Here is a 14,917-nt window from a genome sequence, read left to right as displayed (position 1 = left end):
AGCAACACTTTTCAGTAGTCACACAGCTAGAGGAGGAGAGCACACTTGGTGCCTTCACCCACAATGTGCTGATGTGTATGTGTCACTGCTGAAGCCTTAGCTAACTTGGGGGAAAATCCCCAAAGCAGCACAACCACTGCAAAAGCCTGTATGAATGTGCAGATATACACTTGGAACATGGAGAAAGGTCTTTGGAAAAGAGTCTTTCCCGCTGGGTTATAACATTAACAGACCAAAGGGATGCTGCCTTAAGAGAGTGGGGAGGATGATGCACAAAACCCACTTGCCCCCTGATCTTTGGGACACTGTTTTAAGAAACCATTCACAAGGGAAGGTAGGTTGACCACACCATCCAAAGTTCACAAAGTAAAAACATACAAATGACAGGACCACCAAATTTAGAAAATGTCCTACAATGTGCATTTTATTCCATACCATTATACAATGTTTACATATAGTTATAACTCTTATGAAAATGTTTCTTCTTTACCAATTGTACATAGTGCCTAAATCTTTCACTTTAACATAAGAGAAATGGAGAGTGGAAATCCACATCGAATGCTATCCTATAAGTTGTAATGAGCCGCAAATGTGCCAATGAGGAGGCTAGAAGTCTTACAGGAGCAGCGTGCCTTACAAACCCTTGGCTTTAGTGAATTCGGGCATACAGGACCCACAGTCTCATCTTGTAGTAAAACTCAAGACAAAATAAATTAGTGTTGGACAGAATTCTAAATTGAACAATATTGAACGAAAGACCACAGTGGGACTTTTTGTTTAAAGTAGCACCAAACCACACCTGATTGCATTTTCAACATTAATCTGCCTGTTGAATACATCGTTGGCACTTTGAGTGGAAATCTTTCTGCTTTAGTGAGGATTGCTAGACTGGCGGAGTACGCGGTGTTGCAAAACTCTCTATGAAGTGTGGCAACGTCAACCTGGGAAATGGCACATTTAAGTCATTACGGCCCTGCCACGGGCTTGCCTTTGTGTGTGTGTGTGTGTGTGTGTGTGTGTGTGTGTGTTTTCCCCATCCCCTGATCTAGCTGGTATCTCGTGGATGTTTTCTGTGACGGTGTAAAAGTAAATAAAAATGCGTTTAAGGGGGGGTTCATGGTAAGCATGGTGTTACAAAACAAAACAAAATAAAACAAAACAAAAAAAACCAACAAAACAACATGAAAGAATGTGGTCGCAGCTAAGGAGGTTTTCACATGTTGTTTAACTCCAGTAAAGTCTGATCCAGCATCTGATGCATACTAAGGTTTTCTTCTTTGGCATGAGCCACTTTCTCTGTGGTGGGATTAGAAAATTAAGTCATAAATAGCTGCACTCTGGACACAGTGGCGGTTTGCACATTTAGGCAGGCAAACATCAGTCACAAACAAGGATGAGATGATTAGGACAAGGCATGCTGGTAAGATATTACTCATTTCCAGACAAGGACCTACAAAGGGGGAAGACGTCTTTGACCTGAAGGAGCTACAGGCACAGCAGGGTCTCACAGGGCGGTCAGGTAAACTTTCACCAAACGTTCACTCAGAAAAAAAAGCACAGGTGGCGCTTGGCGAAGGTCTGCTGGCCCTATGCTGTAGGGACAGGGAGGGGTGCCAGCAGCACTGAAGTTAATACAGCAGATGTTTCTGAGTTACAGGCAGTTAAAGGTCTGGGAGCTGTGTTGTAACACAATCTCACAGAAGACAAAGAGGACGTAAGTAGGTTTTCTGGCAACTTTTAAAATGATTTATTTCTGTTGCTCGTTAAAAAAATGAATTATCAACATATTTCATGCACACTTCAGTAGGACATTTTCTTGCTATTCTTATAGTTCTATTTATTATTAGCATGACATTCTCACCAGATTCCAACAACACCATTAGACGGAATAAAAGCATACCTTTCAGACAATCAGGGACTTCTGACATGAGCTCCTGTTTTCAAAAGCTATTTTGCCCAAGCATAGGTACATTTAATCAAACACTATACCAGATATTAAGAAGTCAGGAATACGAATATGTAATAGCTATGTGGGTATATATATATATTATATATATGCTGCAATATATAATATATATATATGTATATAGTCACTCCTCTGCTTTGGCTTTCTAACTTAAAGCAGGACTCAGTTCTCTGTAGGAAATACAAAACAATTTTTGGTCCTCATTATGTATCAGTTCAAACAAGAGGACCTGCAGTTGCTGAATTGTTCTAAGTATTTAACCCATATACATATATGTAATTTTACCATAAAAGCAGTTTGGGGGTTTAAAGAGAACCTAATTATTCCAGATATAGAGGAAAATGCAGGTGAAGCCAACTTTTTAGCTAATTCCTTCCATGTACAATTCTGCAGAAAGCAAGTGTTGTCAGCCCTACTGGTTGAAGGTACGGCAGTCATAAGATTTCCTGCCCATGGGCTCCATTCCTAGAATTCAGCCCAAGCTCTTTCCTAAGTTTAATCCTCATTCAGGGCCAGCTTTAGTTGGTTAGTTAGGCGGCGGTTTTGCTCAAGTTGCTGGTAGAGTTGATCTGTACAGGTCAGCAAGCAGGTTAGAAGAGAGGCAGAAGGAAGAGAGGTTAGCCAGACTCGGTAAAGGAGTTAACAGCACACAGAGATACCTCAGGTCACCTGCCGAGCAGCTCACCCTTCCCCGGTGGTCATCTGTCCCATGCCCAGGAAGGGTGGGCGGGAAAGGCCTGGCAGACTTAGGAGCCGCCAGGATTCCTCTCTTGGTGGCCGGGGAGGGAAAGGGAGCGACAGGGGTGAGGAAGAGAAAGGAGGAGGGGGATGTTCCTTTTATACCTTACTAAAACCGCTACATGAATAGAACCACATGCAGTTTCTGGCAACAGCCTGAGGAACCGAGGCAGAGCATCACAGTGGAGATATTACATTGAAACTTCAACCTGCCCATTTTGCCCACCTCTTCCCAGAACCCCTTTCACTTGCACTCTTGTGGCTAGAGCTTTCCTTTCAGGCAGTACCAAGAGGGACCCCCAGTGGCTCCTTCATGCAGTTTTGCAGAACTAAGCTCCCTGTGCCTCTCCTTATCACCACCATACAGGGTGCTACCTTGCTCAAAGAGTAACACAACAGGTACTCATTTCCGAAGGAAACTGACTTAAAATTCATTTGCTTACTAGTTGAAGAGAATGGCATTCATGGTGGTGTGAGATGGAGGTGTACCGAGTGAACAAAATCTCAAACTTCCACAGGGAGACTAGTGCAACATGAATTTTACACATTGGCATATAATCTGCTCACATGGCAGGGCGGTCAACCAGAGGGGTCATCAGGCTGTATCTGATGGTCCAAGGGATGCTCCCCAAATGATAAGAACCTGGCACTTACCATAAATAGCTGGAGGATATAAAATTGGTTCAAATGAGAGTGACAACCTGGACCTAGAAATTCTACATACTGATTTTGAAAGGCTGACAATCCCATCCCTGGAGAGAATGTACTATCAGCCTCCAGACTGGCGTGTGTTGGGAAACTGATCAATTCTTATTTTGGCTTTCTCTCCTATGTGGTAGGTGATGGGGAAGATGCCATGTACGTTATGCTTTATAGCTCAGAGTATCTGCTACTTATCCTCTTTGCTCAACCACATCCTCTAGATATTCAAAACCCTAGCCAAAAGTCACCTTCTCCAGGTAGCTCCAAATGTATACCCATCTATAGGTTCAGACACACTTCACTTCTCTACCTTCCAGCAAGATGGCCAGCTCATCAAGGGCAAAGAGCATTTCTGGCTCATCTCTTCACATCTCCACTGCCTTCTACAGTGTCCTGTGTAAGGCACATGCTCCGGGGTTGCAAATTTAAACCCTACCGATATAGTCACACTACTACATGTAGTGTGACTACATAGGCAGGATGTCTCAGTTTGCTGAGCTAGTTGTCTGGCCAAACTGGGATGAAATAACTTTAGAGAAACCCTAAAGAACCTAGTCAATGTGAACTCAGCTTAAATGACAGTTGTCCCTACCACATCCCCCTTTGGACATGCTCCACTCAGCTACCATGGAGCTGGTTTGCCTGGTGGCCTGAGGGCAGGGACCAGAAACAGTCATACATTTAGCAGTATTTTCTCCTCCTTTCCTACCTCCCAGATATCTGAAACCTCTAGCGCCCAGACTGAGCAATGCTCTCTGTTTGGTCCTACCAGGTTCTTGCAGTAGCAGCAGCTATGGTCTGGCCCTCTAAACTAGAAACCTGGATCCCAACAATTTCTTGACAGAATCAAGTTGCTATTTATCCACTTGTGAACCCTTACCTTCTTGGGCTATTCTAGATTTGCCTTTCCAAACCATCAGTTTTCCACTTCCCCTTGTAGAATGTATTAGAAAAGTGTGAAAGTCTCTGGTTTAAAAAAAAAAAAAGAAAAAAAGATGTGCCTCTAGAATTAACTGCACATCTGCTCAGCAGAACTTTTAAACTCATCATTTTGTCTCTAGTAGGAAGCAGGGTCAAAGAAGGGCTCACTTCAATCAGTAGGAGCTAAAAAAAAAAGGGGGGGGGGGTTAGGAATCATAGTCAAAAGCAGACCCAACAAGCCTTAGGGGAAAAAAAAAATCCATGAAATTTTAGAAGTCTTTACACTCTCAAGAGAGAGATGTTGATTCTAAATTTTAGAAAGTCTACTATATCACTATTGAAATAATTTGTGGTCCTCTTAAAAAAGTATTTTTTCTCTGATCTGAAGTCTTTATAGTGTGATTGACATTATTTTCAGTTTGTCTAAGTTGAGTATAGTGGTACATATCAACCCTCTCAGTCTAACAAAAACAGATGAAAATCACCCACATTTAAAACACAGGAGAAATACAGCCAGATTGTTGAGGATGCAGAAATGCTGGGAATTAAGAAACAAAAGTTCATACCATTTTAAAGTTCTAATTTTGCAATGTGTTTCTCTTTTAAAATCACTTAGCTCTTGTTTTTGGAGTGAACTAGTGAAGCCTACATAAAATAGAACTGTATTCTGAACAACTACTACTAACTACACTTTTAGAGAGAAAAAAAGAATTAACTCTAATGACTATACTTCAAAAATGTCTACAAATGAAGGAAAAAACCCCAGTTATTATCACAAAGAATATATATTCTTTGTGATATTTATCTATCTATACACATAGATCTATATCTGTATCATCTATATCTACCTATCTATCTATCCCCTCCTAAAAAATATGTGACGTCCTTAAGGGCACAAAAATGAATCTGGACCTAAACATTATCATATTTAGAAAACTTATGATGTCTTTCTTGATCCAAATGAAGGTGGCTGAGTAATGAATATACTTTTAAAATGCTTTGTTCTTTGTGCCGTGAAAGGATGATTGACAGTAACCTCAACTACCGCTGTTGAATACAAGTTCTTTTTCACGATTCCAATTATGTGAATTCCAGGCAGTGTGGGGTGCTAGTTAGCCACGTCCCTACAAGTAGGGCCACCTCAACATCAACACAGAGGGCTCTCCGTGTCCCATGCCAAACCTCTGGCAGAGGAAGACACTGCTCAAGGCACATCTTCTCACTCAAGCAAGCAAATGTGCAGAGGTTCTCAATGAGGACTACATACCAGTACCACCACCACCTCAAAAATACAATACAAAACAAACCCTCCTATGCAGATACCCAGGCCTCACTCTAACCTTTGCAAACCAAAACTCTATGAGAGAACCACGCATGAATATTTTTTGAAAGTTCCGTAAGGAACTACTACTGGTTTAGAAATGTTTAACATTAATGTTGAGAATGGAAGAAAAAAAAAAAAAAAAAAAAGGTAGTGGCTAAAAACTAATCCTCATGTGTGTGAAATAGATTTATCATTTTATTCAGCGTTGAAACTAAAATGTCAGGAAGTAAGAAGTAAAAAGAATGGCAAACAGAGAGAGCTTATGCAGTGTTTATTTGACACTGAAATGAGGAGCTTCTGTACAATGGAAAGCGGTGTGCCTGGCTCTTGGGCAGGGTGCTAAAAGAGCGAGCCAGGGCAGCTGGGGAACATACAGCCACCTGCAGAGCTCAGAGAGGTGGGACAGCCAGCTTGATGAAGGGGTCTCAGGAGGAGTGAAGCAAAGAAACTTATCTGCATGAGGAGAAAAGGTGGGAGAGAAAGAAAACAAAGTGGCACAATGGAATAAAGGAAAACCAAACTAACAGATGAGAGCAGCCCTTGAAACACAGGCCAGAAAGCACACATGCAAAACCCTCTGCCAGCTGCACCTGCAGGAGCATGTCCGTCCTCACCCACCAGCGTCTGGACCCAGGGCTAGCGCAAGTCCCTCTAGGGGAGGGGCCGTGGCCAAGACGACCCAAGAACAGAGTTCAAAAATAGATTTTAAGCTAACCCACCTTTTAGGATATTCAATCCATACCTGATGCTATAAGTTTTCCCCATAGAATCACCACATTTTAGCACTGGAAAACTCCTTAGAGACAGATGTTCTGATTTACTCCCACATTGACAAATGAGGGAGGAGAGGATGCAATTCTACTTTCCACGGTGACAGTCACTGTCTCTAATGGTGATGTGGAGATTCTATAACCGGGAAAGCAGCAGGCACATGCCACACTCTTCAGGCTACCAATTTCTTGCATGGGTGGGTGGGGAAATTCCTAGCTTATACAGAATTCAGTGCCTTATTATTAGAATGAAGAGAACCCTCTGTGGAACACTGGAGGTTAGAATTCAAAGAGGCAGAAGTGTAATGCTAAGGTTTGGTTAGCCATATGCGGATTAGTTGTGTCTGCTCAAAGTTCTCATGAGAATGAGGGATCTGCTCCAATGCTCACTGTCTCACACAGTTAAAGGTGGGCCATTAACTCCCAAACTCATACTGTGTCATCAGTGTTTTATTTCCCAATACTTTGACACCAATTAGGGTGTTCAATGTGAGTATTTCTTTTACCTAAACACAGAAAATTAAAGGCTCTGGTATCCAGGAGATGAACCATTTCTTTCCAGAATTCTTAAAAGCAAGAGATGATCCCTCACAGCATCATTCCTTAGGCTGTACTGGATCAATTTCCTCTCAGATCATCAGTAACTGGACACTTTAGGGTTCCTTAATTTCTTTTACAAAAATTATACTGTATTTAATTGAGTCTCAGGAAGCCAATTTTTGATACTTCTGGGGAAGTTCCCGCACAATTCCATAGCCTTCTGAGTTTACTTGAACCTGGTTTAAGTTCGTAAGAGGGTAGTGCTCCAATCGTTCATATTTCAGTTCACTGCTTGGTGGGAACAACCTAGCTCAGAGATTGTGAAATAAACAGATTCTGAAAGGAAAATGATTTCTATAGCTAGACTTAATCTGCTTGGCTTTTATATTAGTAGACTGTGAACAAACAATAACTATCCTAAGGTTATGCAAAGAATAAACAGAAAAGCGTAAAGATGGAGCTTCTGGAGGTAGAGAAGGGAGCAGCGGTGAGTTTATCATATTAGCGTGAGGGCACGGATGTGAGCAGGCAGGGTGGATGAACATTTACATGGAAGTCATATCGTTGAGAGCGTGGTCCAGCTCCTCGCTGATGGCTTTGTACTTCAGTTTCTGAGCGTACAGCTCGTCTATGACCAGGAAGTGGAAGGCAGAGATGCAAGGGCATGGAGAGTGATCAAGAGATGGAGGGTGGGGGTGGGTGGCGCGGACGCCATCCCGACACAGCAGCAAGGAAAGGGCAGTGCATGAAGGAAGTGGTATCGCAGCAGGTGGCCAATGCAGGAGGCGTGCGTTTTGTTTTTAAATGAATTGAAACAAAAACAAAAAGAACAAAAGCCATTAGAAAATAAAACAAGAAGACCCAATATGAAAATCATCACAAATGTGGTTGGTATGTCAGTAAACCATGGTAAGTCCTAAATGAGACCACAGAAGGCTGTCTCCTGGGTAGGTGATAGAACACTTTTCCTGTCTATAGCTGTATTTTAATGGTGCTGGCGCGGTCAGCTACCTGCGACTATAAACAGTGGGAAAAATATCCAAGGACAGGGTTTTGGAAGGACAACTTGTGACTCTTGTCTGTCATTCTTATCTGGCTCCACCTTCAAACCACTGACTTCCTGACCAAAATGGACTTCTGGGTTATGGGTTTCTGGGCACCCTGGAAGCTGCCTTGTGAAGTCTTCTAAGCCACCCTGCTCCTGGCCCAGGAGGCTTGAGAAGCAAGGAGAGCTACAGGTTTATGGTGGTGCTGTGCCAAATCTGCAATTTAGTCTTTGTAATGATGAAGATTTCATACTTCTGCGCTTAGGCAGATTGTTCTGCAACCATCTGTCACCCACTCTTCCTCTCTAGCTTGGTTATTGTCTGCACCAACCTTTGGGGCCTCTGCCAGCCCCTTCTGCCTTTCTTGAATTTAAGTATTTCCCTTTCTTTCTTTCTCATTGCTGACCCTTCTCACGACTCAGAGTTCCACATTTAGCATTTCTGTGAGATTAAGGTGGGTGTTCCTAAAACAAAACCTACGTACCTTAGGGGAGAAAGGCTTAAGTATAATCTCAAAAAAAAAAAATAGTCCTATTATCCCCACACCCCTTTCAAAATGTGGAGCATCTCGAGGACATTAAGGACATAAACCCCACCCTTATGTTGGATTCTTACTTAGAAGATGAGTTGTGTCTAAAAACAAATCCATGCCACTCTGACAATTAGGAGGTATTAATAGCAGAAAATAAGCTAGTTGCTATCACCCTACAACCACCTCACCCACAATGACAAATAAACCTGCCATACTTCTCCAGAGTGTGACATAAAGCTGGATGGCATCTGCCATTAGAGACAAACGGGCCTCTTCTGGTGGCTTGAGTCATCTGGTGAGCATAGGACTCAGGTCCAAGAGTTTTAAGAGTCACAGAATGAAAACCCCAAAGGACAGATAGGAAGAATATGCAAGAGCAAAAAAGTGTATCAAGGAGGATGCACTTGGATTGGAAAACTGCTTTGCAAGGTCAGTATGCAACTATAGGACTAAATTAAAAACAAACCTTAAGATCTTACCTTCTAAGTCATCAATGCTTTTCTCCAATTTAGTTACTGACCTCTCCGCAAACTCAGCCCGAGTCTCGGCCTGCAATGATTCCATTTATTTCAGTCAAAATTGGGAAGCTTTATGTCGCTAGTAGCTACAAATATAGGGAACCCTAGAGCATGAAAATGAAGCACAGCACCCGTAAAATGGATCTAGAACGACCTGTCAGTCGCTAGCATAGCACATTAACGCCAGGACTGCCTTTGAACATTCCTGACTTGGATTACCATACTTCTTGGATTACCATACTTCAGCTCCGTAAGAATGGGGCTCAGTTAAAATCCAGTTGGCTTCATTCTAAAACACTCATATTACCTCCTTCAGCTTGTCAGAAAGAACCTTGATCTCTTCCTCATATTTGTCTTCCTTCTGCGAGTACTGTAATTAGAAAGAGCATTCCAGATGTCAGGCTATAGAGCTCACTCTACTCAGGTCTTCTAATACAAAGAAAGTGCCAGCCCAGCCAACAGATGTTGAGGATCTCTTAGGAGGTAATGGAGCCTCTGGTATCAAATGGCATGCTACAATACATTCTCTGTTTTCTTGCCTATTGTTTTACATGGGTTAAGAACAAGATAACTTAGCCATGTGGTGTTTAAACCAAGCAAATTAAATTGTTACAGACGATTCACATATTCAACATAAAATATTTTCCCTATTAAAAAAAAATGTTATCCAATAACCATCAGGACATCACCTCAAAATGATGCCATTTGCTAAATAAAACGCCTAAGGGACTGTTGCTTTCATCGGCGGGGCCTCAGATGAGAAAAAGTACGTGTTTTTTGAGCAGCTCTTATGAGAGACTCCTTTCCCCCACACCATGCTCCTGGCCTACCTTCTCAGCCTGAGCCTCCAGTGACTTCAAGTTGTTCGTCACAGTTTTCAATTCTTCTTCAAGCTCGGCACATTTGCTAATGTTTTCGATCAGAGGCAGAAAGGATGGGAGACAAGCCCAAGGAAGGAGGAGAGAAAAAGGAGAGGGATGGGAAAAAGTGAGAACTGAGTCCTAGAGAACAAAGGGCTGCCTTAAAGTAGCCAAATCGTCAGGTAGTAAAATGCTCAATTTTGCCAAGGACACTGTCCCCCCAACCCTGCAACAGCGGAAAGGCAGGGTGACAAAATCCAACAATTCTGAAGTGTGATAATTTGGCTTCTTTTTCGGCTGCACCAAAGAGCATTTATGAAGGAAAAACAAAGGAGTATAAAGGACCCAAAGAAAGCACTTAAAGCAAGATAGAAGACAGCAGAGGGTGTCGTTATACCAAACGAACCAGTAGACACTGGAAGCTGAAAGACGTCTGCATTGCAGTTAAACCTAAAACCACACATGAGCCATCAGTACCTTATCCTCTGCAGCCATTAATGCTTTCAAGGTCTGATCCATTATTCTTAATTGTTCTTCCAGCTGTCGAACTTGGCTGTTAGTGGACACAGGAAATGCACAAGGCCATTCTCAAAATCAGTGTGCAGGTAAGGCATGCAGTGGTACACGCATTCATACAGACACCCCACACAAGCCCTCCGTGTTCCGTACTCGCAGCTCATCCACGGCAGATGAGCACAGAAGGAGCCCGGAGCTGAAACAGGTAAATGTGCAGCTGCCAGAAGGTCATGCTGTTTAGTCACTGCTCTGTAGCATCCCACACACAGCAGACCGGCACCAGGCCTACTTACCTTTCTGAGAGCTCAGCCCGTTCTTCTGCGCGTTCCAGGTCGCTCTCAATGATGACCAGCTTACGGGCCACCTGTAGAACAGACACACATACACACATCATGAGGGTGGCAAGCTTTGAGTAAGGGGGCAAAGCATGGGCATGGAGGTGGGGAACGGATCTACCAGCCCCTAGAACTTCTTATAGACAAAGATGACGACTCTCTTTCCCATGGACTGGAAAGAAGTAACTCTCTACTGGGAGGGCCAATGGAGAGTAGACCAGAGGCTTCGGCTCACAAAGATCCAGAATGGTTGGTTTTGAGTAGGCAGTCTCATTTTAAGTCTAACCCAGGTGAAGTTCCTATAATTACATAGCCAGCCTAAGTGTGGAAAGAGGGAGAGATACAAAATTTACAATCTCAAAAATAGCAGCACGATGAGACATGATCCATTTGATGCTGTAAAGGTAGGGGCTGCCAAAACACACTGAAAATAATCCTGAGAACTCTACCAATTTAGAGCCCTGTACCTCAACCTTCTCTTTGTGGAGGAGGTTAAAAATGACAACAGAATAGCAACAGAAGCTAACATAAGATGAGCTGGTAAGATGACTAATCAAGCTCTCGATTCAGTGGAGGAAAGAACCTGAGAGAAGAAGGGATCCTCTGAAGCGTTTCAAGTAGTGGGCATAGGGTAACCGGAGTGGTAATAATGGTGGTCATAAAATAATTTTAAAAAGTAGAAAAAAAGGGGTGTCAATACCATTTCAAGATAGCCATGATACATTAAATGAAAACTAAAACAAATCATTAGCTTTGTTATCACAGGAGGTTGTTCTCATGGGGACAGGACCAGAAGTTGATTTACCTGTGAACCTCTCTTGACAATGGGATTCTATCAACTGGAAAAGAGAGGACAGACTGAAAAAAGCCTTTTGAATCTACACGGACTTTAGCACAATGGACTGTGTCTCCATGCTGCCTGAAGTGGATGGTGCTAGGTGAGTCACACCAGGAAGAGCTGCCTGCGTGGTGACAATATGAGAGGCTCTTTCCACAAGTGACAAGAGGCCCAACTGCCTTTTCTCCAGGCCAAACATCTTTTGTCCTGGTCGGGATGCTGCAAAGGTGGGGGGCAGGGATCCTGGGGGAAACTTTGGTCTTTCTCAATGCTATGGATTGGCTTTATGATAAAGCCTGGGATCCCCTAGCAGGATCAAATCAGAACTATTTTCTGGAGACAAGGGAACTCTGTTTCTCAAAACCACCCATTTCCACCAATACAGCAGTGTTTTACGAAAGAACCCAAGGCTCATAAGCATGGTTCCCCAGCCCCCACCAAGGCCACTGCTGGCAAGTCATGAGGCTTTGGGTCCCAAGATCTGACCTCTTCATACTTGCGGTCGGCATCTTCAGCAATGTGCTTGGCCTCTTTCAGTTGGATCTCCTGAATTTCCATTTTCTCCTCATCCTTTTGGGCTCGGCTTTCAATGACTTTCATGCCTCTGAAAAGTAGACAAGCAGGAAGATCCAAGGTTTAGAGGAGATCTCCATAGGCCCACACTGCACTGGTCTGTGAGGCTTGGTGTAACGGGTAGACCAAAATAGAGCACAGAGCTGCTCTTATTTCCAAACCATGAAGTAAGAGTTTCCAGAGCTTAAGACAGAAAAAGACATACACATCTCTGTTTTTTGTGAATGAAACCTCACACTTTTTTTTTTTTTTTAAATTTATTTTTTTAAATTTATGATAGTCACAGAGAGAGAGAGAGAGAGAGGCAGAGACACAGGCAGAGGGAGAAGCAGGCTCCATGCACCGGGAGCCCGATGTGGGATTCGACCCCGGGTCTCCAGGATCACACCCTGGGCCAAAGGCAGGCGCTAAACCACTCACCACCCGAAACCTCACACTTTCAATACTGGTGAAAACTGTCCAGGGATCTAATGTTAAATGAAAGGTGCGACGTCAGGATCCCGTTTGAAACTGGGAGGCACGGAAACAGGAAAAGCCAACATGTTTTACTAGCTATATAAATCATGGGATTTCTTCTTTTTCCTGGTGAGAAGCTTCAGCTTGAAAGTTTTAACAAAAACAAATTTTGTCTTCATGTACTTCTTATTAAGAAGGTAGCTGTTCTTACCCCATTAGCTACAAATGTGACTGAACCATAGGAAACTGCTGATACTTGACTGCATCAGATCTGTAAAAATGGCAATTTCCTATGGGTCAACCGATACTTTAGATAAGAAACTATGAATTCTGCTTTTAATAGAATTCTTTCACCATAGAGGTGTTGAGACACACGGATACCGTTGTCTATGCTGAACACGTATGTTTGGTGTTAAGTTTTGGAAAACGTGAATTGTTCCGTGATATGTTCAGTTTATGGCATATGTTTTTTTTTATTTGTTTTTTTTTTTTTAGAAGATTTTATTTATTCATGGGGGGAGGGGGCAGAGACACACGCAGAGGGAGAAGCAGGCTCCATGCAGGGAGCCTGTCATGGGACTTGATCCCGGGTCTCCAGGATCAGGCCCTGGGCTGAAGGCGGCGCTAAACCGCTGAGCCACCTGGGCTGCCCAAGGCATAAGTCATGTTAAAACGGGATTCATTTAATAAAATCTGAGCAGGCAGTTCAGATAAATAAACCAGTAGTTTTGGATGAAGTACTATGGTATATATTAGGAAACCAAGATTCACGTCTTGGCTTAGCCATAAATTCGTTGTGAGACTTTGGATGGGTCGCATTAACCGATGAGTCCTCGTTTTCTCATTTGTAAAACGAAGGGATGGGGTAAGTCATCTCTAAATTCCTTTTTCCTACAAACTCTAACATTGCCAGACTGTCTTTTAGGCTCACTAACAAGTATATTTCAGGAAGGATCAGCCACAAAACCACTGGTATGTGTGCACTGTAAGAGATGATGAGTCATCTTAAGGAATTCCAACACTCTCCATTAGAGAAGAAACAATAAGCAACAGTGAATAATGAACTGGAAACTTCAACTTAAAAGCTTCTTTAATCTTCAAGTCTGAAATTACTCTCTATCCCTGGTGGCAGGGAGCAGAAACTCACTTCTATCTAAGAGGGAGAAATGGAAAGAATGGCTGATGGCATTCACCTGCCCAGGTCATAGCACGGATACACTCTCCCCGGGTTCTGAACCACCACACCACTCTCTCATCCTTCTAGCAGAACTCTCTAGTCTCAATGAGTCATGCTTGGAATGCTTCTATGTAATAGGAATATATGAACTTGAATGGTTGAGCATAAGAAAGAATATCTTCTAGGATACGTGGAGTTGTGCGTCTATATGGCCATGGTTTTCCTTTACTACCACAAAGCTGAATCTTGGAGTAGTAAGTCAGGAAGAGCCAGGTTACAGGGAGCGGGCTCAGAATACACAGGTATCTTCTGTATTTACATGTGCATGAGTGTCTTATCAGCAGTACTAAGTCCAAAACAATTTACTGTCACAGATCATATTACTGTTTTATCTGTGCTTCCTCTTCCACTTATTTTTAGGGTTATTTAACAATTGAGAGTCCCTGGTTCATTTATCAAGGCCCAGTCTCCGCTGTGTATTTTAAAATAAAGTTTATCTTTTAAAAAATGCCTAATTGCTCTGTGGTCAGCAGGAGCTGAATGAACCAAGAGGCATCCCTAGAATGTCTGGTTTAAATGTCCATCTCCTTTGCTGGACAGGGAGCTGCATGAGGGCAGGAATAGGATCTTTTTCTTCTTTGTAACCTCGGGGTTTAAAAATAGCACTTGGCACACAGGTATCCCACTAATGTTAAACAAACAAACCCAGTAAAGTTATATCTGGGATTGAACGAGGAAATGATCCCCCCAAGGGACTGTAAAACTCCTAAGCCCCAGATCAGAGAAGCCTCCCTGTCGCACCCAGAAGGGAGGCCTGTGCAGAAAGATGGGCTGGGAGAGGCACCCTCACCTCTCGCTCTCGTCCGCTGCCTTCTCAGCCTCCTCCAGCTTCTGCAAAGCTGTTGCCAGTCGCTCCTGGGCACGATCCAACTCTTCCTCAACCAGCTGGATGCGTCTGTTCAGAGAAGCTACATCGGCTTCAGCCTAGGCAGAGAGAATGAAAGGCATTTCAGGCTGGGAGAGAAAAGTGAGGGGAGTGCCTTCAGGAAGTGGTGGAGCCTGAAACACAGATTTCAGACAGGAAGCCTGGCCCCGTGGGGACCTA

At 43.1% G+C, this 14,917-nt stretch overlaps 1 protein-coding gene across 27 annotated transcripts in view; it reads right to left on the bottom strand.

Moving 5' to 3' along the window:
• Positions 1 to 397: 397 nt before the first annotated feature.
• The window catches only part of TPM1 (tropomyosin 1), a 28,627-nt gene continuing 14,107 nt past the window's right edge, over positions 398 to 14,917 (bottom strand). For 4 of the 27 annotated variants that reach the window (XM_077881369.1, XM_077881349.1, XM_077881347.1 and 1 more), the window contains 7 exons: positions 14,663 to 14,796; positions 12,093 to 12,210; positions 10,727 to 10,797; positions 9,888 to 9,963; positions 9,365 to 9,427; positions 9,019 to 9,088; positions 398 to 1,296 (listed from right to left, as the gene is read on the bottom strand). In XM_077881369.1, coding sequence (XP_077737495.1) covers positions 1,214 to 1,296; positions 9,019 to 9,088; positions 9,365 to 9,427; positions 9,888 to 9,963; positions 10,727 to 10,797; positions 12,093 to 12,210; positions 14,663 to 14,796 — 615 coding nt within the window. In that variant the 3' untranslated portion in view covers positions 398 to 1,213. Of the gene's footprint in view, positions 1,297 to 1,719; positions 2,536 to 5,905; positions 6,105 to 7,506; positions 7,590 to 9,018; positions 9,089 to 9,364; positions 9,428 to 9,887; positions 9,964 to 10,394; positions 10,471 to 10,726; positions 10,798 to 12,092; positions 12,211 to 14,662; positions 14,797 to 14,917 lie in introns of those variants that run through there. The other 23 variants (XM_077881371.1, XM_077881350.1, XM_077881348.1 and 20 more) reach the window with 9 other exon arrangements.

Source organism: Canis aureus, chromosome 32, assembly GCF_053574225.1.
Source record: "Canis aureus isolate CA01 chromosome 32, VMU_Caureus_v.1.0, whole genome shotgun sequence".
Classification (NCBI taxonomy): Eukaryota; Metazoa; Chordata; class Mammalia; order Carnivora; family Canidae; genus Canis; species Canis aureus.
This window is presented reverse-complemented; position numbering and strand designations above follow the sequence as displayed.